At 39.5% G+C, this 25,267-nt stretch overlaps 1 protein-coding gene across 1 annotated transcript in view; it reads right to left on the bottom strand.

Moving 5' to 3' along the window:
* The window catches only part of LOC132846765 (cadherin-23-like), a 100,463-nt gene that overhangs the window by 53,704 nt on the left and 21,492 nt on the right, over positions 1-25,267 (bottom strand). The window contains exons 5-7 of the mRNA XM_060871483.1: positions 19,710-19,904; positions 19,265-19,393; positions 16,952-17,030 (exon numbers count right to left, since the gene is read on the bottom strand). Coding sequence (XP_060727466.1) covers positions 16,952-17,030; positions 19,265-19,393; positions 19,710-19,904 — 403 coding nt within the window. The remainder of the gene's footprint in view (positions 1-16,951; positions 17,031-19,264; positions 19,394-19,709; positions 19,905-25,267) is intronic.

Genomic DNA, 25,267 nt, shown 5'->3' with positions numbered 1-25,267 from the left:
AAAAAAAGGAAAATATTTTAATTAAATCAGTTTGCATACCAGAGAATGAGGGTCTCTTCACCTGATGTTTCAAGCTTTTTTTATTTGGATGATCTTCTAATAAAATTGCACTTACATCAGTCCTTTTTGTCATTAATAACTGATGAATAATAATTGCTGCTTAAAAATAATTACTGTAATTGTGAACATTTCCTTAAACTAAGCTGCCAGATATAATAATAATAATACTAATAATAATAATAATAATAATAATAAGCAGATCATGTGTTAACTTTTAAATGACTCATTTTTTGACTCAATACTTTAAATGACTCAATGACTCTACTTTATTTTGCCATTTTAAACATAAGATGGCAAATCATTTAATGACATAAAATGATTATTTAATAAAAGCACCATATGGAATGTATTGACATTTAATGTATGACATGGGAGACTTTTTGTCTCATAGTGGAAAGTTTTATAATTACAAACAGCTAATAAAGATTCGGATCTTTTTGATCCATGTTATTGACTTCATTACTCTCACGTCACCACACTGACACAAACTATACAGATATACAGCAGCTTGTTAATGCAAAGGTTGCTAGTGTAATGACGTAGCTCTGCCCTCCGATCCAAACACACACTCATACACCCCCACACAGTGACTGCATGTGTAGGAGCTGTGAAATCAATGCCAGTCCCAGTCCATCATCTCCACTGCTAGGCCTAGCTCATTGCTAATAGCAGCCTTTAGCAGCCCTCCTCCACTATCTCTGCGCAGCAGACCGATTTACTACACGAGCCACTCCGTCAAACCTGATCTCAGACAGTCTTACACAGCGGCGTTAATTAGCCTACAGTTACGGGTTAGCAAATGTGCATAGCCGATAGTGATGCTCAGTTGCATTTATCAAGGCAGCCAAGCAACAAATTAGTGGACACGTGATGACTTTCATTATAGCATCAATGGAGAATAGAGCTGTCTGCACTAAAACCTCCAGACAAAATGGGACAAGGGAGGATAGAAGTCCTGTAATGGACTCTTCAATCAACTGATTCGTTTTGTTGCTAACAAATAGGAAACCTTTGGGATTGTTTGAGATCTGTGGTGAAATTCAAGACTGAAGTATTTCCATTGCAGAGACAAGATAAAAACATTAACTAGCTCCAACATTATTGTTTTTTCAATAAATTTTAAAATGTCTAAGCGGTGTTTGGCTTCTGGTTTCTCACAGTTCATAACTTGGCAATTTTGCTCAGAGCAACAGCCCTTATAGTGTTATTGGACTTGTTTAATAGCCCAAGTCTTCTAGTGATTAGTGCAGAACCTGAGCCATTTTGTTCCTGGTGATTCCCTCAGGCCTAACTCCACTGCACATCCTCTTCTGTTGCATGTACCTCATCCTGATACACTTCTACTGCTGTAGATCTTCTCACCTCCAGACCTGCCTGAATAATCCTGATGCTTGGAGCTTCTCATCTTTTACAGCTGTGAATGGTCCCACATGGACACCTTCAAGATGCTTAAAACAAGAATCAACCTCTCTTTACTAGAGAATCTTATCTGAATGCTGCCCAGCTGCTGCTGTAATCATCAAGACTTTCCTGTGCTCATCACAACATCCTTCCAGTGCACTTAGATCTGTTCATATTTACAGTACACAGCTGAACAAAAGTAGAGTTATACAGTAATTCTGCTATCTGGTGTCACAGTTTCGATTCTGAGTCTGGCTTCTCGCAAGGTTCCTCTCATGTCATCTCAGTGATTTTTTCCTTCGTCAGTGTCCCAGCTTGCTCGCTAGTATTGATCTAAATCGACATCTGGAAGTCTATTGTTGACCCAGATCTATGTGCTGGACTGTTCCTTCAACAGTTCTTGACCACTTCATCCTTCTCCGCCAGATGGTTTGATTAGGAGATTGATTAAGAGAGTTTTTCTAATTAATTTAAAATTTTAAGTGAACACTGTACAGCTAGCAAAATGGAGGCAAAGGAACTATTGTTAAAGAGAAGTTGATGGAATGAGTGAACTTCATGCAAGAGCAGAACACAAATGAGGTGACCTCTAATCATCATGGTCATAAGCATGACCTTTCTTTCCTAGCCGTAGTTCCTGGACCATTTGCTACAGATTACGCTAACATACATTGTTTGCAGCATGAAAATATCCATAGTTAAGAGATGCTACTTTTCTTAACATTAACCGTAGTGGCTTCTGAAGCAGATCCACTGTTGAATCCTTATATACACCTTCAGTTTTCACACAGTTACCAATTATCCATTGTTTGCTTCTGTACTTGTTAGCCTGTGTCCTCCGGCTTGCTAGCATGAACCGAGGCCACTCCTGTTTGAATGTAAGGTCTCATAATGGCACAGTGGGGTTGTGTTGACAGAAGTGAGGGCACGAGAGATTAACCTCAGGACAGACTTGTTTTTAGTCGCACTACACTTGGGCCTGGTTGGACCATTGTTGAACTGTGAATGAGGTGAGAGAGGGCTAGTGACAACAAACCAAAGTAGGGAAAAAGACACAGTCCTGTGGGTAATTTTTGAGGATTGAGGCCAGAGGGGGAAGCAAAAAAAAAAAAAAAGGTGGAGGGAAAAAAACCTGGCTACAAATTGAGTCTTGGCGAATGTTCCTTGACATCCTTTTCCAGACTACTGATGAAATAGTTCTTTTCAGCTTGAGATTTCACTGACATACTACAAGACTACAGTAGGGTGTATTCAGTGATTTAATTTTTTTATTCCAGGATAAAAAAATAGACAATACGATCGAAATAATCCTGTAATCTATACCGACTTTTTCATTCCACTTTCATATTATTCTGTGATTTTGTGTAGCTTCGTTTGTTATATAATCCAAACAAAATCAGATTCACTTCCTGGTTGTAGCACTGGAAATGCGAAAAGGTTCCAGTTTGACGAATATTTACACAAAACACTGAGCACTGACTTTGGTAATCATGTTTGAAAGTTTATTCATAAAAATAAACCGATAAACCAGTATCAATCATCTAGGGTGATGTGGGAAAACGTCGCTATTTCCGGCGATCACAAAATTCAAGACTGTATGATGAGTCTTTAATAAAAATGTTCTGTGCCTGTGTAATATATCAACTATAAAGGCTATTAGAACAAAAAAGATAAATAAAAACACCAGGCTGATTAAAGCGACCATTCATTCATTCATTCATTCATTCATCTTCTACCGCTTATCCGAACTACCTCAGGTCACGGGGAGCCTGTGCCTATCTCAGGCGTCATCGGGCATCAAGGCAGGATTCACCCTGGACGGAGTGCCAACCCATCGCAGGGCACACACACACTCATTCACTCACGCAATCACACACTAGGGACAATTTTCCAGAGATGCCAATCAACCTACCACGCATGTTTTTGGACCGGGGGAGGAAACCGGAGTACCCGGAGGAAACCCCCGAGGCACGGGGAGAACATGCAAACTCCACACACACAAGGTGGAGGCGGGAATCGAACCCCGACCCTGGAGGTGTGAGGCGAACGTGCTAACCACTAAGCCACCGTGCCCCCCCTAAAGCGACCATTAAAATGTCAAAAATTTCCTAATGCACCAGTATGAAATCTGTGATATTGGATAAATATCTGGATTATTTTCTAATGTGAACACATCACTGTACGTAGAAGCTGCAAACATCCGATTTTGGTGGAAGGGAAGCGGACAGAATGACGGCTGAAAAACTAATTACAACCAAACAGGACTTAAGATGATGGTGTCAGTCGTTCTACAAATATAGCCGAGTCAGTGAGTACAATATCACAAAACATTTATATACATATGCTCTCCTGACATGTTAATTAGCTTAATGATGAACTTTACAATGTGATGTATGCCATTTTAATAATTGTTTACATACAAAGATACCTTTATGGAGAACTATTGTAGCTTTTTCTCTCTGAAATAAAGGTTAAAAAATCCTGACAGATTTTTGTCACACCGATGCATTACTTTCTAACCAAAGAAACAGCAAAAGCATGCAAATGATATAAAACTGGCTTGTGTACAAAAGAATAGCAACACAACAGTGTTAACGAGTAAATTCTTCATGTGCCGGAACAAATATCAGCTTTCTGTCATATTCCTAGCCAGTCGACGTAATTTTACATTTACGGAAATAAAACTATAATCATTTCAAACTGTGCAACTATGAACATTTGGAGTGCGATCGGAAAGTTCTGTGGCTTTAACCTTGATGGTGAGTCCAATCAAAAACATGTGTTTAGCGGTCAGTCGTACAGAGAGCGTCAATGCATCCATGATGGCACAAAATTGCTTTGTGTGCTTGGCCAGAATGACAATGTAATGCAACAGCCGTGTATTGAACGGCCCGCTTCCCCCTCACCTGTCACTCGCACCTGCAGAGGCGGCGACACTGTGATTATACACATACTGTAGAGACGCGCATGTATGTGCAAACAAACACACACAACAACACACACAGACAGACGTTTAACGATATAAATAACTAACTGGTGTAATAAAGCCAGCACAGATAGCATCCACTACAACATCTAATCTGCATGCGTTCATCATATAATACATGTGAGAACCACTTACGCATGTGTGCACAACATCACAGCACAAGATCGCATAGTTTTTCAGAAGTAACAGAGCAGATCTCAGCCATAATAATAAGCTGCCGGTCTGAAACACCACATGTGCACAATTAAAGGCCATATCTACTAACGTTTAAAAAAATATTAGAAGGCTATTACTAGAACGAGCCACATATTTCTCGTACTTATCGAGGCTGAGGGTAATTACTGACTGTGAAAAAGTGACAAAAGCTTTAGGGTGAAATCAATCAAATCAAATGAAACGTACGGAACGATGAGTTTAATTAAACAAAAAAACTGCAGTCCTGCAGATTTCCAATGAACTCGCATGAAGTTAATCCTGATGCATGAATATGAATATGAACGTGTTTCAAAATGGAAAGTACGCACGCTGCGTAAATGTGTGCACAGACTTTATGCACAGTGGATATGGTGGATATATTTTAAGGGTTTCCTAAAACTGTATTGTTTTAATACTAAATGAGGAGATCTTGCACTGTGGATTGAAAATTAAGCAGAATAGGTTTGAATGTTCACATAAGAGTAATTGCTTAAGAGTAAATAATGTGTGTGTGGTGTGTGTGTGTGTGTGTGTGTGTGTATAGGTCAATACAGAGGTGTGGAACATGGGCAGATTGCCAAAGCTTTCACATTATTGCCAGTAGTGAGCTGGAAAATGAGAAGCCGAGCCATCCACAACTCACACGTGTGACTGAACTTACGCGCACACACATGCACACACACATACACACACACACACACACACATACCCACACACACACAATATTCATGCTTTTTATACCGTAATCAATCACTTATTGATACAGAATGAAGTATGATGCCAAATCTAAATCAAAAGTCACTTCTGAGACGTTCAAAACATTGTTCGGTTTCTAAAGAACAATTATTCCGAGCTTTACGAAGAACCCGCTGTTCTTAGAAATGCGATAAATAATGAAAAAAAAAACGTTTGAGATGCTCAAGGGATTTGCTATTCTGCACGGATGAAAAAAATCCACCACACCCTGTAAGTGCTTCTGTCTGAGGTGTGAGGAGAAGTGAAATATTAGTACTACGTTGTGTCTAATTAATTAAGTGCAAGACACTAATTAGGCTACAGTGCAGCACTGCTGTGTAGGAACTGATGTCAGAAACCTCATTAAAATGGGTTGGAACCATTTAGTGTTTTATCCAATGTGTTTGTCTTCACCATACAATAATGGACCACCTGCTTTCACTTTAAAACCTGCACACACTTGACACCACACACACACACACACACACACACGCGCGCGCGCGCGCTCACACACTCTTCAACTCTGGGTTTAATCAGGTGGAACATGAGTGCAGCACTTTCCAAGCCCTCGGTCAGGCTAATGCAAGGTTTGCTGTTCGTTTAATTAGCTTCATTTCATCAGATTTGGAAAGGTGTAATGTGTAGCGTTCAAAATTTCATGGTTTATGTTCTATCTTATGGATGTCCAACTCAAGTGTGGCATTGCTTTTGGTTTTCTGCCTTTTTTTTAAATACCTGATATTTTGAAAATACCGAAAATGTCTTCCTTGTGATGGCAGGTGTGTTTAAACAGGAGTGCAGTCAGTTTTCGTCAGAGTGTGTGTACATTTATGTGGAGTGTATAAACAACCTGAAAATGCTTCGTGTAATTTGAAAATGTGAACCAGAAGGCACAGATTACGGGCCTTTATATAGATATTCAACTGAGCAACAGGCAAACACTCATGCAAAAGTATTGGAACAGGTGAATGGCTTCTATTCTTGTTTCCATGTGCGCTTTGTTAGATTGACTGTTTAAACAGTTTATAGCTATGTATGTCTGCTCTTGGTTTGAACAGGTTCACTGATCTTTATTGATGGTGTAACTCATGATGGTAGAAGTCTACAGAAGTATTCTGACAATTTACAGAGAAATGGATCCAATCTGATTAGGAGGAGCTTCATGATGCAGGAAGACATCAACCCAAAACACACTGCAAAACACCAGAGGACTTCATCAGGGGAAAGAAAATTGAACGTGAACGTTTTAGACCATGTCAATCATCAGATCTTACACCAAAACAAAATGAGCAGCATTTCACCCCCTGAAGAGGAAAATGAGAAGGGATTAAAATGAAGGGAGGAAAAAAGCCACGGTTCAACGGTTCGTTGATGACAGTGGGTCGTATGCTGGATGTGGTTAATAATATTAAAATAACCTTATAGACGATACATTCCAATACTTTTGCTCCCAAAAATGGTCTGTTAACAAAGGTGCCATGTTTTGATGTAAATATCAGGAAATGAAAGCTGATAAATAATTATATACTATAACAGTTATTTATTTATTTATTTATTTATTTAGAGAGATCGAGAGCGAGAGAGAGAGCTAAACTATTACAGACTTCAGCTGATATAATAGAATAAACGCCCAAGCACAATTGTTATAGGCATTTCTGCTTTTGGTCTAAATTTTAAATTGGTTATTTGAACTGAAACAGATTATACTAAAGACACACAGCAGATCAAGGCCATTTCTGAAAGGCTTTACTCAACAGTGACGCAGCAGTGAATTGAAAAGTGGAAAACACGGCTGTGCGTGTCTGCCAGGATGTGGATTAAAAATGAAAGCTGTGTCTGTTTTAGTGATCACGATCAGAGAGAATCTGTGAGAGACACAGACAGTCTCTGCCACACAATTTATTAGTTGGGTCATAAGGCAACTCTCTATCCAGAACCCTCAGAACCCAGGAGAGATAATCAAAGCCATGAAATAGACTGTGATCTCTGACCAGCCTGTATAAAAAAAGCTTCATCTGTATTCTTTACGACAGGTGCACAGATTATTTAACTCATCAGGACCGAATCCTTGACCTGGCACTAGATGTCTGAATGCATGTGACATATCGATGCTCTAATAGACAGGATTGTGTTGTTTCCTTTACATATTTGAAGCATTTCTGCTGTCAGAACCCTGCTGGATTTGAACAGATCATGATGCAGTGTGTAAGCTGTATGATTCTCTGGATGTGGCACAATGTAAGAGCAGCTTTGGGAAAAGTAACAAGATTCCATTAAAGATAAGATTAAAAAAAAAAAAAAAAAACGCTGGAATGGTTCTTTTCAGTTATCGCACAAATGCTTTCTGAGAAAGAATGGAAAAAGTAGATTTTCCAGATCACACACACGCTGCTGCCAGCAACAGTCACAGATTCCTGCCTCTAAATAGGCTGCACAAAGAAAGTGGCAAATGAGCCTCTGTGTGTATTGATGTTAATGTGTGTGTGTATGTGTGTGTGTGTGTGTGTGTGTGTGTAGGATTAGTGCAGCTATCAGGATTGAGTCCAGTCCTCTTGTAGCTAATTGAAAAGCTACAGAGTGGTTAGATAAAGATCCTGTAGAAGAACATGTTGTAGCTAAAGCTGGGTTATACTTATATGTGTGTGTATATGTGTGTGTGTGTATATGTGTATATATATATATATGTGTGTGTGTGTGTGTGTGTGTGTGTGTGTGTGTGTGTGTGTGTGTGTGTGTGTGTGTGTGTGTTGTGAATGTCCAGGTATGGCTGTGTGCACATATAGTCACGCTAAAAGGAAAGTTAGGCATACTCAGAGTCAGAGTAAACAGAGTGAGTATTTTTCTGTTACATTTATAGCTCACATTTTTTATCTGTTATATTTTTTTAATAGCCTTTAATAGACTTTAATAGACTTAAACAGTAGAGACCTTAGATTAAAGCACATTTTTCCCCATGCACATCCTGTATCCTTACGTGTCCTTGCGTGCCAGTTTCACCAATAGCCACAGCACCCAAGATAGCTGGTTATTTTTGATATCCGTCACTGACACCGAGGTGTATAAAAACCAACAGTATTTACTGCTGTACCGGACAAAGAGACCGACCACATGAAGCAACTTGATACCTGCACTATAACTACACTCATATGTCTGACAAAAGGGACAATTTTGTTTAGAATTGGCACTAACTGCTCTTACTGTACACATCTGTAATCATACTGTAAGCACAGATGCCTTTCATTGGCTAAGGTTACTCTAATTGAGACAATTACAGTTGAGAACCTATCATTACCACAACCATGTGACCGAGTGTCTATGATTTTAACATGTGATCTCACAGAGATCGGATGCACATTCTGTAAAAAAAATATTCAACTGATTCAGCAGGGTTGTCAAGGACAATCCCGTGAAAGTAGTCGTTTTTCTCCTTCTATGGATATTAACAGGAATCACTACAGTCAAGAAGGCAGCATGTCTTAAACTCCATTCTCATGTCCTTACGAGTCCATTCTTTAAGCTAACTAGAGCAGAACAGAAAGATAAATCCATTCTTCAAAGTCATGATATGGAGAAAAACCTGAAGGCTTTCCAACAAGGCTGGGATTTGAACTCAGAACCATGTGGTCAATAGTGCAGAACTCTAACTGTGAAGATACCACTCACTATGTAAATGTGATCCTGATGGGAGCTGAGAAACTCAAATCCTCCTCTTATCTCCTGCTGGAGGCCAGGCTGATTTCACTAGGCTTTAACGTTAGCCCTTAAGGCCACTGTAGCTGAAAGGGTTAGCAGGTTATATCTGGGAGAGTTTTTCTCTTTTTGGGGGAAACTCATTCTCCTGTGGCACTTCATCATGTATTCATCAGACATGAGTGCACTTTGAAGACCCTTTTAAGACTGCCAAGAGGATGGACACACAAATCGCACATCTGTTACGCCTTTCTCTTACTATTGGAATGCACGTGCAGACACACACACACACACACACACACACACACACACACACACACACACACACACACACACACACACACACACACACACACTCAGCACAGAAAGAGCTCAGAGGGTCACAGCTATGACATTGTGCCAGCAGCACCATACATACTCATACAATTTATACTCTCTCTCTCTCTCTCTCTCTCTCTCTCTCTCTCTCTCTTACTCACACTACTCCTTATACCTACTTTTTCCTTCTGTAAAAACTTTAATCCAAATTGACTTACAAGTGAACCTCAATCAGAAGATCAGAACCCTGAAGTCTGAATCAAACAGATGTACAGCTAGAAGCTTTATGCAAATTATTCCAAATTTACATAATGCAAAATCAAATGTTATCCAGTTTGCTAACTTTAACTAAACTCACCAGATCATAATCTGATAATCTTTAATTTATTAAGAAAAGGAGGTGTGTCCTCTGTGCCTGTTAGTAAAGGAGGTGTGGCCTCTGTGTATATTAGTAAAGGAGGTGTGGCCTCTGTGTCTGTTAGTAAAGGAGGTGTGGCCTCTGTGTATATTAGTAAAGGAGGTGTGGCCTCTGTGTCTGTTAGTAAAGGAAGTGTGGCCTCTGTGTCTGTTAGTAAAGGAGGTGTGGCCTCTGTGTCTGTTAGTAAAGGAGGTGTGGCCTCTGTGTATATTAGTAAAGGAGGTGTGGCCTCTGTGTCTGTTAGTAAAGGAGGTGTGGCCTCTGTGTCTGTTAGTAAAGGAGGTGCAGCCTCTGTGTCTGTTAGTAAAGGAGGTGTGGCCTCTGTGTCTGTTAGTAAAGGGGGTGTGGCCTCTGTGTATATTAGTAAAGGAGGTGTGGCCTCTGTGTATATTAGTAAAGGAGGTATGGCCTCTGTGTCTGTTAGTAAAGGAGGTGTGGCCTCTGTGTATATTAGTAAAGGAGGTGTGGACTCTGTGTATATTAGTAAAGGAGGTGTGGCCTCTGTGTCTGTTAGTAAAGAAGGTGTGGCCTCTGTGCCTGTTAGTAAAGGAGGTGTGGCCTCTGTGTCTGTTAGTAAAGGAGGTGTGGTCTCTGTGTCTGTTAGTAAAGGAGGTGTGGCCTCTGTGTCTGTTAGTAAAGGAGGTGTGGCCTCTGTGTCTGTTAGTAAAGGAGGTGTGGCCTCTGTGTCTATTAGTAAAGGAGGTGTGGCCTCTGTGTCTATTAGTAAAGGAGGTGTGGCCTCTGTGTCTGTTAGTAAAGGAGGTGTGGCCTCTGTGTATATTAGTAAAGGAGGTGTGGACTCTGTGTATATTAGTAAAGGAGGTGTGGCCTCTGTGTCTGTTAGTAAAGAAGGTGTGGCCTCTGTGCCTGTTAGTAAAGGAGGTGTGGTCTCTGTGTCTGTTAGTAAAGGAGGTGTGGCCTCTGTGTCTATTAGTAAAGGAGGTGTGGCCTCTGTGTCTATTAGTAAAGGAGGTGTGGCCTCTGTGTCTGTTAGTAAAGGGGGTGTGGCCTATGTGTCTGTTAGTAAATTAGGTGTGGCCTCTGTGTCTGTTAGTAAAGGAGGTGTGGCCTATGTGTCTGTTAGTAAATTAGGTGTGGCCTCTGTGTCTGTTAGTAAAGGAGGTGTGGCCTCTGTGTCTATTAGTAAAGGAGGTGTGGCCTCTGTGTCTGTTAGTAAAGGATATACACATATAATACATATACAGCAAATATGGTAGCCTAAGAAAAGAAGGATATATATATATTTTACATTTTAAGAGTATATTATGTAGAAAAAACAAGTAATAATAATTAGTAATAACATGCTAGTAATAATAATATTTTCTGATTTACTCTTCTTGTTATATTAGAAACAACTTTGACACATACTTCCATTCCAAGTATTGAGTTTTTCAGAAAACCCATTATTATTATTATTTCTCAAAGCCTATTGATTTATATTTTGGCCAACAGAGGAGAAAATGAGTTTCATTTTCTATTTAGAAACAACTACAGTGCATACTCCATCAACTTTTATTCTCTCTCTCTGTTTCCGGTATAAATTACGATCACGTTTTCTATGAAGCATTGGTAAAACTTTTTACCTATCCTATAATTGTCATTTCAGAGCAATTCATTGTTTAAAGTATTTAAAAGTCTTGGGCATGAAAAGCATTTCAAAACAAAAATAAAGACTGATAAAGCTCAGTGGTCATGATATTACCGCATCATCAAGTCTTTAATGTCATGGAACAACCCAATCCCAGAGTTTTGACACCAGCACCATTCTGGTGTTGGAAGATCTCTATTCTAAAGGACTGTCTTGCTTTAAGGTAAAGAAGCACAACAGCACGCCTGGTGGACCAGCACAGTTTAATGATTTCCCCATCCAAAGGCAACTGATTCAACAGTATGTAAACACCAGGTTTAGTTGAATTGTCTAAGTGAGAAAATCACCAAAACTCTGCTTAGACTACAGCTCTCCAGCACTGGAGTCTACCCGCTGTTTCACCCATAGTTCAATACTCAGAGAAAATTTTCCACTTGAAATGCTGCAAAGTCATCTCATAATACTCTGAAGTAGACAGAGAGCAGCGGGAGCAGCACAGAGAGTCAAAACTCACCTCTGAAAATCAAGTGCAATAGTTTTTAAGAAAAAAAAAACCTCTTTCCATGGGAGAGAAATGTACTGTATAGAATTGTATTTAACATGTAGTGGGGTCTGATCCAATCTGAATCACACTAAGTGTATGATTACCAATGTGATTATACAACAAACGGCTTATCAACAACCTCTTGCTGCACTCAGTGAGGAAAAGCGAGGGAAAGCGTGAGTCAGACAGAAAGCAAGGGTGCCGGATATGCTAATCTCTACTCTCTAGCTCGTTAACACTCATCGCCCTGGCAATTAAAAATGCATTTATCTTAATTACTCAACTAATAATACGAGTCCCTGAGGACATGCACTCCCACAGAGGACACCCAGGAACAAACATGCAAGTACACACACGCACACGCACACACACACACACACGCACATGCACACACACACAATAAATGGTACAAAAAGGTGATTTAAGGCCACTCAGCCACACTCACATAAAATAGCATTAGAATCCACATCCTATGATTATAATTATAGCATCTGTCTGCCTGTATGAGTGTGTGTGTGTGTGTGTGTGTGTGTGTGTGTGTGTGTGTGTGTGCGTTTGAGTGTGTGTTTGAGTGTGTGTGTGTGTGTGAGAGAGAGAGAGAGAGAGAGAGAGAGAGAGAGACAGAGAGAGACAGAGAGAGAAAAAAAGAAACTTTCTATAAAATATAATAATATTAGATAATAAGCTCTAGAGTCTGTATTATTAACATCATCTAACTCACACTTAAGATCACAAAATATATTCAAAGCAAGCAGCAGAACAAAATACAAACTAAAATCAACATCAAAAACAAAATAAAAGGACAGGAGAGTCTGCCAAACACTCAGGTCTAATGTGTTTCTGTCAAAAAAAAAATCTGTGTGTTTTCATTTTTATTGATTTATTTATTTGGTCTTTTTTTAGGCTGAAAAACTGACATGTTAATAAAAGAAGAATAGTGAAGGTTCAGAGCAAACACCTACATTTATTGTAGAATATATTTCTTGTCCCTTTTGTGCAAAAATTCAGGCAGGTGAAATCTAACACACTGTTTCCTCAGCCTTTAGGTAAAGCACATGCTGCCTGATCTCCTGAGCTGCTTGATAAAGCAAAACCCTACACAGCTGCATCTTTCTCACTTTTTTAGTATTTCCTCTGCTCATGTGTACTCAGGATATCACCCAGGTTTCATATCAGGACTCAGGTAGATCTCCTACGATTCACACCGCTCATAGGATGACCACAACAAGATGCTCAGTGCTTCACAGGTCTTGAGGGACTATTAATGTTTCTGGTGCAATTGATTTTGCCATTATGCAGGATTGTGTTTGGGGAAATTACATGTTGTTTTCAGCATAAAATACTCTTAATAATATGTTACTCTCTCTCTCTCTCTCTCACACACACACACACACACACACACACACACACACACACACACACGAAAAAAACAGATTTTGCTGTTGTGTTCCTACTAGGATGTCCACAGTAATCCTACTCCTAAAGGAAATTAAAAACGACTCAAGAGTAAAAATCACAAACTCAGACCAAGCATGAGAGTAAAACTCACCACTCCCACTAACATGAGAGTAAAACTCACCACTCCCACTAACATGAAAGCCAAAAATACCTGATTTCATGACTATTTGGATGGATCTGTTGCACATCTGTACCTTACTGCTCTCATCTAAATTCCCCAATCTTCCTTTTCTAATCTCTTTATTCCTGTTTTCTCTCCATCCTTCATGTTAGGAGTCAGCAGTAATGGAAAAGCTGCTATGAAATATTCCTACCTACATCCAGAGAAAGGTCTCTCTCTCTCTCTCTCTCTCTCTCTCTCTCTCTCTCTCACACACACACACACACACACACACACACACACACACACACAAACAGTCTCTCCACACCCTGCCTCACTGATTCCTCTTGAACTTCTTTTTCTAATCTGTGTCATGTTTATAGCAGTGAAAGGATGAAGTTTGGAAGATGCTTTAACCATCTGTGCTTTTTGTGTTTTCAGACACACACACACACGAGTATATGTATTCATATATTAAATCATTTCTAAACTTAATAGCACCTTTGAAATGCTGTGATTCTCAATAGTTTCTTCATCTAAGGCTGCATGTACATATTTCTGGCCCAGAAATGAGCTCTGCCTATGATAGAAACATCTCACATGGGACACACACTTTAAAATAAGTCATGAATATGGCTGTAAAGAAGACGTTAAAGCTTGCCGGCTTAATTCATTGCAGTATGCAAAAGGCTATAAAAATTACAAACAGCCCCTTTAAATTTTACTGACAGGAGACTCCAGGTGACTTCACCATGTGAGTCAGAAGTCAAAAGAGTCCTGCATTATGTATGCAATATCATACACATAACACTCCTGAATCCAGTGTAATTTTCACTTTTATGAGATCACGGTAACGTATATTGGTTGGATTTTATCAGTCAATAGTGTCGGTCCTGGATGTTGAATATCGTTCTCTCACATAAACCATCCAAAACAGAGTGTGTTTGAAATGCAGCAGCGCACCATGTCCTTGAATGTGGACATTTGCAGCCACATCACACATATCGAATCCCTCATTCTGACTTGCAGTTTGTCGGAAAAATAAATGCAGACTGGACAGAGTGAAGGATGGAGTGCATTTTGTATGAGCTGACTGATAGGAGTAATGAGTATGATGTGGGGAACAGCAGTACTTTGCCGCAGCATTAAATCATTTGACCAGACTGGAAGAACAAACACACTCTTAACTCACTGGCTTAACCTCCTAACACAACATGCATCATATTAAAGGAGTGGTTTGTGAGTTTTAAAGCTCCTTATTGCCTGCAAGGTGAACTGTAATGAATACTTTGACAAGCCTTCACCTCCCTTCAATCGACCCTGTGAACTCTGTTGCAGCTGAGCGCCTCTTGTTCAGCTGGGGGTGGAGCTCATTTCCAGGCTGAAAACAAAAAAGGCTGAAATGAAGAAACAAAACATAACCATCCATCCATCCGTTTTCTGTAGCACCGATCCTACACTGGGTCAAAGCGGGGGACACCTTGGACAAGGTGCCAGTCCATCTTATCATCGTCTTAGGAGAAAATAGAGAAAACCCTTGAAGCACAAGTGAAGCTTGACGGAGAAATCGAACCCACAATATATCCACGTTAAATAAATACAAAAAAAATACAACACTGGAAAACTGTTGTGCTATAAGAGAAATATGTGAAACAAATATCTGTGGCATCAGATCCCTTTACCGTAATATTTGCTAAAATGCTATGTTCCCTATCTTGTGTGTCACATCAAAAGCCACCTGAAAAAGGCTTCACATAGTGCAATTTTGGACTTTTCAAATATATGACAGTGTGAAATGCAAAGGTGTTTGTGCACTCAGATTTGCTTTTTTTTTCTTTCCCCCAGATCTCGACCACAGCAAAAAAGAAAAGAAAAAAAGAAAGAAAATGCATTTAAAAAATTTCCACTCCCCTGTTGCTGACAGTTTGACAGGTATCAGTGGTGAGCGATTCAAACCATTCATTCACATTTTTCACACTGACATTTCTAGGAATCCAACAGAAATGTAAAAGAAATGTTAGATGCCATAATTAGCTTCATTAAGCACTGTTTGCTTGTTCGTGAGCGGAAACGTAGCCCATGTGGCACGTCCGTTGGAGTTATTACACTGTGACCTTCATGTGTAAGAAGAATAAAAATGACAAATCATACACAATACTAGAAAATTTCACTTTGTTACCTATCCAGTATTTTACAAAAGGTTTTCTGATTTTTCTTCTTGCTAAATACAGCAAAAACATTTTTTTAGTGATAATCGGTTAGACAGCAAATACAGTTGTACTGCTCTTCACTGATATGTAATGTTATGACACTAAATAGCGTTTCCCAGACCGCCATCGAACACGTTACAGAAAGTAGCCTGGAGAAACACAGATTGAATGCATTTTGGTTGTCTAGGTATCGACTACTACACCGATGATGGTATGTCATGTACAGTGGAGTAACAAAAAGTAAAGTCCTCCTGGAAAGTCATAATTATGATGTCAAGTGCTTTCAGCGAGATGGAAATGTACCTGCTCTTAATTAAAAGGAAAAAAAACAGCATGTTTTTTTTAGTTCTATGTCTAGAAAATAAAGAACAGTGAAAGAATGTGTGTCAGGTGTCTTTTGCTTTTTTATGTTTTTGAGCAATTCATAAAGGTTCTGTAAACTTTAAGGTTTTGCTTTATACCGTAATAATAACTGCAATCAGCATCTGAGACGCGTAAACGTTCGATTTCAACAAATTTTACAGATGGTGCGTCTGCTGATTCCAGCACGTTATCTTACTGACACGCCGCCAACTAGAAAACTCTGAGCATCATAGCAGGATTCAGTGGTGAATCAGAACTGTATTAGTTACTGTATCATGCAGATTAAGATTAAGATTCATTTTCTTCTTTCCGTAGAGGTATTCTAAAACCAGAACTTCTATTAATGCATCTTCATCCTCCGGAGGGTCAAGAGATTCATCTCTCATGCATTTTAATTAGAACAAGAATGTTCAGGACTATAACAATATTCAAAAATGCTTTGGTGCAGATTTGGTCAACAAAAATGCAATGAAACTGTTGAATGTTATTTATAGTTGTAATGTTTGTAATGAACAGAGGGAAATAATTAATAATAAAATATGATTAATAATGTGTAGGTGCAGCTTCAAATCTGGAGTCTCATTACAGCAGAGATGATGATAATGGAATATGGAACAAAATCAAATGGTTATCCAAACAAGCCAAAAATGATCTAACCAAAAGCTTGCATTGCAGCTCATAGAGTGTTATTTTGTCAAAGCCATTAGAGATATTATTAATATTTGGCCTATTACTGATCCATCATGCGTTGATGGGTGTAATGTGATAACTCAGCATCTCTCAGTCTTGATTTCCCAATGAGACTCCATGCTTGTGACACCTCTACTATTGTCCAAAGACTCTGAGAAGAGAGAATCTCGTAGAAGAGCCGAGGATCTCACTGACCTGATACAACGGTGTATCCGATGCCTCGAGGTTTGCCAAGATCCTGATCAATCGCTCTGATCTTACGCACCTCAAAACCCTGTACACACAGAACAAGAGACGGTAAGTACACACACACACAGACACACAAACGGAAAGTACCTCTAGAGCAGCAACATCTCAGTGGAACAGTTTTCAGAAGAAACTTTTGTGCTGTACTTCCTCAAGAAGTTAAAATCATTACAGACATTTTCTTAGAAATCATTTGGGTATTATAGACCAGGATGGCTCCTATATATAGATAACATCAGAGAGCAGGTAAGATGGTAGATGAATATAAAGAGCATTATACAGTCCAACCACTTCTAGTGCACAAATAGAGTTTGCCCATTAACCTGCTGGTTGCACCTATGCTGGAATTCATGCAAAGCACGTCTGCTTTCACCCTCAGATCCATTCACAATGTCAAACTTCAACATTTCCTCTTCCAAGAGGCACAAATGTACTCACACACTGATTCACTACATTCCTGTTGGGCCTTATTATAAAACAGTTCATTCTCAGCAAGAAGACAAACACCTTAGCAGAGCGACTTAAAGAAAACAGGTATTTTATTAGACAATTTATCAATTGGAGAATATATCCAGATCTTGAATAGACCTATTCTATTGTATACATATATCTCTGTATACACATACATACAGAGACTTTGATTATTCAGGGCTATTGGTTGCTGCTCATTTTATGATTTCTCTAAAGATTGTGCCAAAATTCCATAAAAGACAAAAGACAAAATCCCTGCTTAAAGGTCCACTGTGTATGTGTGTGTGTGTGTGTGTGTATGTGTGTGTGTGTGTGAGTGACAGAGAGAGAGAAGATTGAACCATTTAAGAAGTCTTTTATCATGCATCATAAGTACTAAAAGAGCAGCCTGCACAAATTACAATTCAATTTACCTTGCTGAAAGATAAAGAGAGATGGAGGGGGGGGGGATTAAGTGAAAGAAAAAGGTTCAGGAAAGGGAAATGATGCTGAAATTATATGAGATCCTTTCCTGTGTTGTCCACACATGTACAGTGCTCACTCAGCCAAATGCTTCTCTCTCTCTCTCTCTCTCTCTCTCTCTGGAGACAGAGTATGACAGCCAAATAGTGTTTGACACTAAAAGGCTTGAAATGTCAATTTAAAGACCCCGAAACACAAAACAACAGTTTAGATACTTCACCAACATGTGTGTGTGTGTGTGTGTGTGTGTGTGTGTGCGTGCGTGCCTTTCAATGCTAAAAGCTGAAATTCAGATTTCATATAAATTTTTTGATTTTAAAACCAAATGTATTCTGGTTAGAGTGCAAACAATTTTCCGTTCAAATACTTTTGGAGGAGTCTTTTTTTTAAATCCTTGTTCATTCCCCTTCATCGCTATTAATGTACTTAACTAGCAAACTAGCCAGATATACAGTTTCTGTGCAGCACAATGGAGCTTCTACATGCTTGGTGGGCTAGATAATGTATTTATCATTTGTCTTTTCTGGACACATCAATTTGTTACCATTTGAATACAATATACAACAGCGCAAGCAATAACAAAATAAAAAGGAAATGGTGTGCAAACAGATTTGTTTTAGTCTCCAGTAACTGTTTAACATTTAACTGTTTAAAAGAAAAGTAGTTTTTAATGGAGTGAATTCAGGCTTTAAGGGACTAGAGTTAAAGCAAGAGAGGATTTGGCAACCCATATCACACATTTGTCATAGAAGATTTTCCTCAGTCAGAGAGCCAAGAATCAGCCAGCATGGAAACCCCCATCTCTTTCTCTCTCTCTCTCTCTCTCCCCTCTCTCTCTACCCTCCCCCTCTCTCTCTGACCTTGATTGAATGTATCAGCCAGTCACCAACTCTCATTTCTGTCACATACTGTTAATATTCATGCAAATAGAAATTCTGACATTTCACTACAGCAAGACAAGTGTGTGTTTGTGTGTGTGTGTGTGTGTGTGTGGGTGGGTGGGTGTGTGCTTAAAAATCCTCTACTAACCTAATTTTACCTCACAGACAAAATAGATACAATTCTCTATACAAATACTTTTTCTGCCTTTACACCAAACCTAGTCATTCGTTATTAGACATGTCTGGTGGCTGAAGTTTCCTAGTTTAGTTTTTGCACCGGAGCGACAAGGCTAAAGGATCTTTATGGCCTCCATTTTAATATCATCATCAGCATTGCTTGTGTGGGTTCTGACACCATCCATTAAAGGAATCACAGAGATAAACGCAGCAGAGATGGCCATTTTCCCCCTGGGTGTTTCGGCAGGAGTACGTAGGCGTGTGCACTAACCAGCGGTGCTTCCTCCTCTACATTGGTGCTGTAGGGCAGGTTGGTAAAGATGGGGTCCATGTCCTGAATGTCAGAGAGAGTGATGGCCAAGTTAGCCAGACTGGAGAGAGGACGAAGTTTGTCCTGGTCCTGTAGTAGAAATAAAAATAAGCAGACACAATGAGCACAAGGTAAATGTAAATAAAGAACTGAAAATAAAAAGCAATTCATTATACACCAAACAGCCATCAGAATTTTAAATGAATCCTAAATGAAAATTATTTGTTCTAGTTTATTTGTTCTACTTATGTAGCACGATTGTGTTCATGCAAGCCTGAACATTTTCTGTGGTGATATTTATTCTTCAACATCACCACGTCTTTTTCGTTCTGTTATTGTGAAGAAGCAATGTTTTACTTTACATGGTTAGACTGATAATACAATAGGTGAGGGTTTGTGTCAATACCGTGGCATTGACAGTGAGCTGGTAGGCACTTGTAATTTCATAATCTAGACGTCTCGACACAGTGACGATTCCTCGGGCTCCGTCAATTGAGAAGAAGGGAGATGGAGGCTGGAAAGAGAAAAGCACACTTCCCCCTGTGCCTTGGTCCGGATCTGTAGCATTGACCATGAAGATTGACGTTCCTACAGGTGTGTCCTTTACTCACAGAAAAGAAGATACAAAGCATTTAAATTAGTTTCAGGTTTGTGCTATGGTGCAATAATTCAAATCATTAGGCTATGACGCAAAAAGTAATTGCTAAACAGTGAACGATAAACTATGCGTGCTGCAGAATTTACACTATCACACTACACACAAAAGCACATATGTGACAAAAGTCAGGAAATTCTTTGCTTATTGGAACTGTGAGTATCCGTCCTTTAAGAAGTTAGGATTAGGAAAGATTCAAATAAACGATAACAGCGAGAACATAAAAGAGCATGAAGCAAAAGATAGAAGAGATGAAAAGAAAAGAGGATTAGAAAAGAATCAAAAGATATGGGATGTGGCTTAGGCTCTAACCATAAAACACCAAGCCAACTAAACTCACTGAAGCCCCAAAGCAGGACGCAGTGTTCAACAGTCAGGGCTTTGCTAGTAGAAAAGGAGATTCAGTTGAGAACTCCAGGGATCCAAACCAGAGAGATAACCTAATGACGTTTATCATATGTATCTCATTAGCTCAATGACAGTGACGTTCAGCACATGTCTGTGTCAGTTTGGTAAAAATATATTTTTTATTAAAGTGGTAATGCTAAAGTGTATTATTAGCAGAGAAGTTATTTTTCACCATTTTGGAAAGTCTCTGTCCTTAACATCACCATTTGAAATTTAAATAATAATATACATAAACATTACATCCAACTTCATCAAACATTACATCCAATCTTGCTATATCCTTGCACAACGATCTGATCTCCCCTTCAGCCACAGCTCGCAACCTTGGGGTAACCATGGACAATCAACTGTCCTTTTCCTCTCATGTTGCTAATGTGACTCGCTCCTGTCGGTTTCTTCTCTACAACATTAGAAGGATTCGGCCATTTTTGTCCACACAGGCTGCTCAGGTACTTGTTCAGTCTCTTGTCATTTCTAGACTGGATTACTGCAACGCACTGCTGGCAGGTCTACCTATGAACGCAATCCGTCCTCTGCAAACGATTCAAAATGCAGCTGCCCGGCTTGTCTTCAACCTGCCTAAGTTCTCGCATACCACCTCGCTGCTGCGATCCCTCCACTGGCTTCCGGTTTCAGATTCAAAACACTGATGCTGGCCTACAAAGCCAAAAATGGACCAGCTCCCTCTTACCTCAAAGCCCTCATCACTCCTCGCACCGCAACCCGCACCCTACGATCTACCAGCACTGCTCGACTGGTTCCACCATCTCTCTTTTTTACACGCAGATTCAAGCAAGGAAGGAAGCCAAACTGAGAGCATTGAGAACTAGCTTACATCTCACTTGGATGTAGGAATTTCAAGGAATGTCAATATTATAGGCTGAAAATCCATCGAACGATCATACAACAGCAATAACAGGTATAAACAGAGGAAATCCAGGAGAGATGTTTGCACATAAACATGATCTTGTAAAAGAAAGAAAAAATACAAGGTTTTAAGAAAAGTAGTGAGAATTAATGTGTCCCATGTGATACATGAAGCATAAAAAAAGACACCAAACACTGTAAAATAGCAGAGACAAAACATCTATAACCATGTGCTGGAGAACAAAAGGCAGCGAGTGAGGGCACATCTAATAGCCATTAAGAAGTGCAAATACAACTGGGACTCCCTGGACTCTTTCAACTGGAGGCTTGGTGTATAATAATGTGAGTGAGATTATTCCTCTAAGCACTTTGAAAGACTGGCAGGCAGAGAGAGGGAGAGGGAGAGAAAGTGTAGAGGTAAAGATCTCAGTCTGCATTAAGGATGACGGATTTGTGAGCTTCGCCAGCGGAAAGCCTCATGGGGAACGGTTGGCAAAAACACTGAGGGTCAGTGGGGTCATAAAAGACAGGCGATCCAATCCACTGACTCAGAGCATGCAGCATTGGAGCTTGGCACAGGCTGAGAGATGATGTAGTTTGAGGTTAGAAGGTTAGACTGGGAGGGGTGAGACATCCGTCTTAGTGGCAAGTGGCCCTCAGAACATCACGGGACTTTATTACAGAGAGTGAAGGCAGACCTGATGACCCACTACTCTGTGCTCAAACTCATTTATATGTTGGATGCTGCCCAATGAACTCACTTCATAATTACAGTCATCTCCAGTTTTCCAAACCTCCCACTTATTCATGTCATTAGAAGAAAGCTTTAGGGTTTTTTGTGCAGATATGAGGTTAATATCAGTGTGGAACTGATACACTGTTGGTTAATTCCAATTTAAAGCCAGTACTCATAGTATCTATGCAATGGTGGAGAAAATCAGAAGACCGGGTGTCAGACAGGAAAATTGTGTGTCTCGCCAATTCATTTTCAATTTTTTCCTTCTCTTGTGGTGAAAAACACAATCCAAAAACATACTGAGCACAGTAAAGTTCTGAATGAGATCACAACAGACAGCAAATATTCTAGACAGTGTTTTTTTAGTAAAGTACTGAATTTGATCAGTTCAGAATCCTGGACAGAACATATTATGTAGAAAGGTATGGAATTGGTTAGGTCAGCACCATGGACAGCACACAATCTATAGTAAAGTACTAGATATAATACTTCAGAACCATGGACAGCACACGTGCTATAGTGTATAGAATAGTAACATACTGTACAGTGTGTTTCAGGGCAATGGAAAAGGCATGTGTTACACATCATACTACAGCATAACAAAGTACTTACTTCGCTTTCATTAGTAGACACCACATATTCTATACAGAGAAGTGTAGTAAAGTACTTATTGTAACATATTGTTGAGAAAAGTACTAAATTGGATAGTTCAGCACACAGCATATTCTTGGGAATTTAGGGTTAGGGAGTTAGGGTTAGGGTACTTTGATTATAGTGAAGTACTGATTTGAATAGTTCAGCACCATGCACAGAGCTTATTGTGGAAAGATACTGAACTGGATTATTCAGCACCACGCACAGAACATATACTGTAGTGAGGTACTGAATTGGATAGTTCAGAAAAGACAGTATTGAATATAATACAGTAACTACACTGAATTTTGTATTTTGTATTACAGTGGCACAGACAGGGCATGAATCTCATGCCAAGGTATACCTAAAAAATGTTATTTGGTTTATTTGGTGCTGATGCTAGGCCATAAAATGTTTTTATTTCTTATTAGTCCTTAACAGAAGTAAACTTTTAGATCCTACTGAACAAGGCTTTTCCATTGAGCATGAAATAAACTTTTCTCACTCCTCATTTTAATCACTTTTAAACACTTGCTAGCATGTTATTTGAAAACTGTCACTTGCCTACTGAGTCTACATGTGAATTAGGAAATGAAGCCGGTATGTGTAACTGGTGGGCGCACTTTCTGCTCGCATTCTGGCACAACCTCATGAGGCGAAGTTGATTACAATTACAAGGTTTCTTTTTTTTTGCAAGGTGACAGCTGAATAATGAAGGAGGCGTGTAAAGAAGGTTAGGACTAAGCAGAGTGTTAAGTATAGCTACCAGCTCAGGCTAAGGGGTTAACAGGGCCTTTGTGTGGATGATGAGTGGGACTTAGCATAATGCTACAAAACCAAAGGAGAGCTGAATGGTGACTGTGGTGCAATTTGCAGGCAATGGTGCTCTTTGCTAAAGGCCCGGCACCATAGAGGCAAGGGTCGATCTGTCCAGCTGCTCCGAACAATGTGACATTGATTACACCTACGCTAGCTCAAAGGCCAGATTCCAATAGCTGCGCTTGCTACATCTAGAAAACTGGGCACATGATTATACAGCTCAGTCTGGCTTTCTTTTACTCAGCATCACTCAGCAACACTCTGCAATGTTCACATCCTGATTCCTTCTCAAGCAGTCTCTTGCTCGTGTTTATTCTGCTGCTTTCTTTATTCTCCTCTCACTTTCTCTCAGACCGAAAGAATTTAACTCTCATGGCTCCAAATCGTTGCATGGTGAGAAACTGAGATCTGAATGATTTTAAAAAAGAAATAATAAGGAAAAGATACAAAAGAAAAGGACATTTTTTAAAATTTTCTATTTTTGGCTTTTGTTGAAATTAGGATATAAGGTTACAACATGGCTTGTAAATGTCACATGAACCCAGAAATTAAATTTGTTTTTCTCCTTGCAGAGGAAACTACATAATACAAGCTTACTGAGCACATTTGGTATAACAATGCCACACCCATCTGTGTCATTTACACAGACATCCAACTAATCCAGATGGAATAACAAGGATCCATTAGTAAGACAAGTATGTCTGGAAATCTTATCTCCGTACCCCTGTTACTTGTCTAATTTTATAAAGGCATGTATGCAAAATATATACTAAATAAATAACTAGATGTATTTTTGATGTCAATATAAAAGTCGTCTTTTTATCCTCTGGTAAATTCCAACAAATGTCTGAAGCTCTAACAATAAAGGTACTGTGAGAATTTAATGTCTGAAAGTGTGAGAGATGCAGCAGTGAGTGAGCTCACTACACTCTCATTCATCACACATCTCCCTCTATCAGCTGTAAAATGAGCTGCTTAATAATTCAACACGTTATTGAAAGAGCGGACGCTCGACGTCCTTCAATCCAACATCTTGAAAGAAACAGAACAGTGCGTATAGGTCTGTGTGCTGAACCTCACATGCAGAGATGATAAGAAACAGGCACCTGAAAAATCTGTGTGAGAAAGAAAGAAAGAAAGAAAGAAAGAAAGAAAGAAAGAAAGAAAGAAAGAAAGAAAGAAAGAAAGAAACTTAATGCAAATGACTAGGTTTTCATTAGCTGCCACCAAAAAGGGGCGGGGCTGATGATGTCCTTAAATTTAATTTTCTTTTATTTTACATATACATTCACTCATCTTGTCCTTATCGTTAATGTTGAAATGAGTTGTTCAACCAAATGGCCAATCGTATGAAGGATCCTTGTTAATACGTGGCATCTCGGGTGTTGGAGTTAACATTTCAGTTGTACTGTGACTTTTGTGCTTTTGATTATTATTTCTTTTATATCCTTGATCCCACTTTCCTGTCCTCCTTCATCCCTTCATCACTGTGTGGCTTTTAGATTGAGAGGGATTGTGTGTGTGTGTGTGTGTGTGTGTGTGATGAAGCAAAATGAAGAGTCCCAGTCCTCCACTCTTCAAAGCCACTCACAGACGGGCCACAAAATGCAGGGCCAAAGCTGTCTTTATGTTCATCACTCTCTTTACTGCCAGTGAATAACGGCAGATGACAACAGGACACACACACACACACACACACACACAAACACACACACACACTATCTCTCTCTCGCTCCCTTTCTAAATGATGGCAGGTCGAAGGAGTGGTGAATGATTTTGAGAGCCACTGAGCCACACCAAATGATCTCAAGCCATTGACCTCACACAGCAGAGACAAGGACAGTGT

The sequence above is a fragment of the Tachysurus vachellii genome, chromosome 6 (genome assembly GCF_030014155.1).
Source record: "Tachysurus vachellii isolate PV-2020 chromosome 6, HZAU_Pvac_v1, whole genome shotgun sequence".
Lineage (NCBI taxonomy): Eukaryota > Metazoa > Chordata > Actinopteri > Siluriformes > Bagridae > Tachysurus > Tachysurus vachellii.
This window is presented reverse-complemented; position numbering and strand designations above follow the sequence as displayed.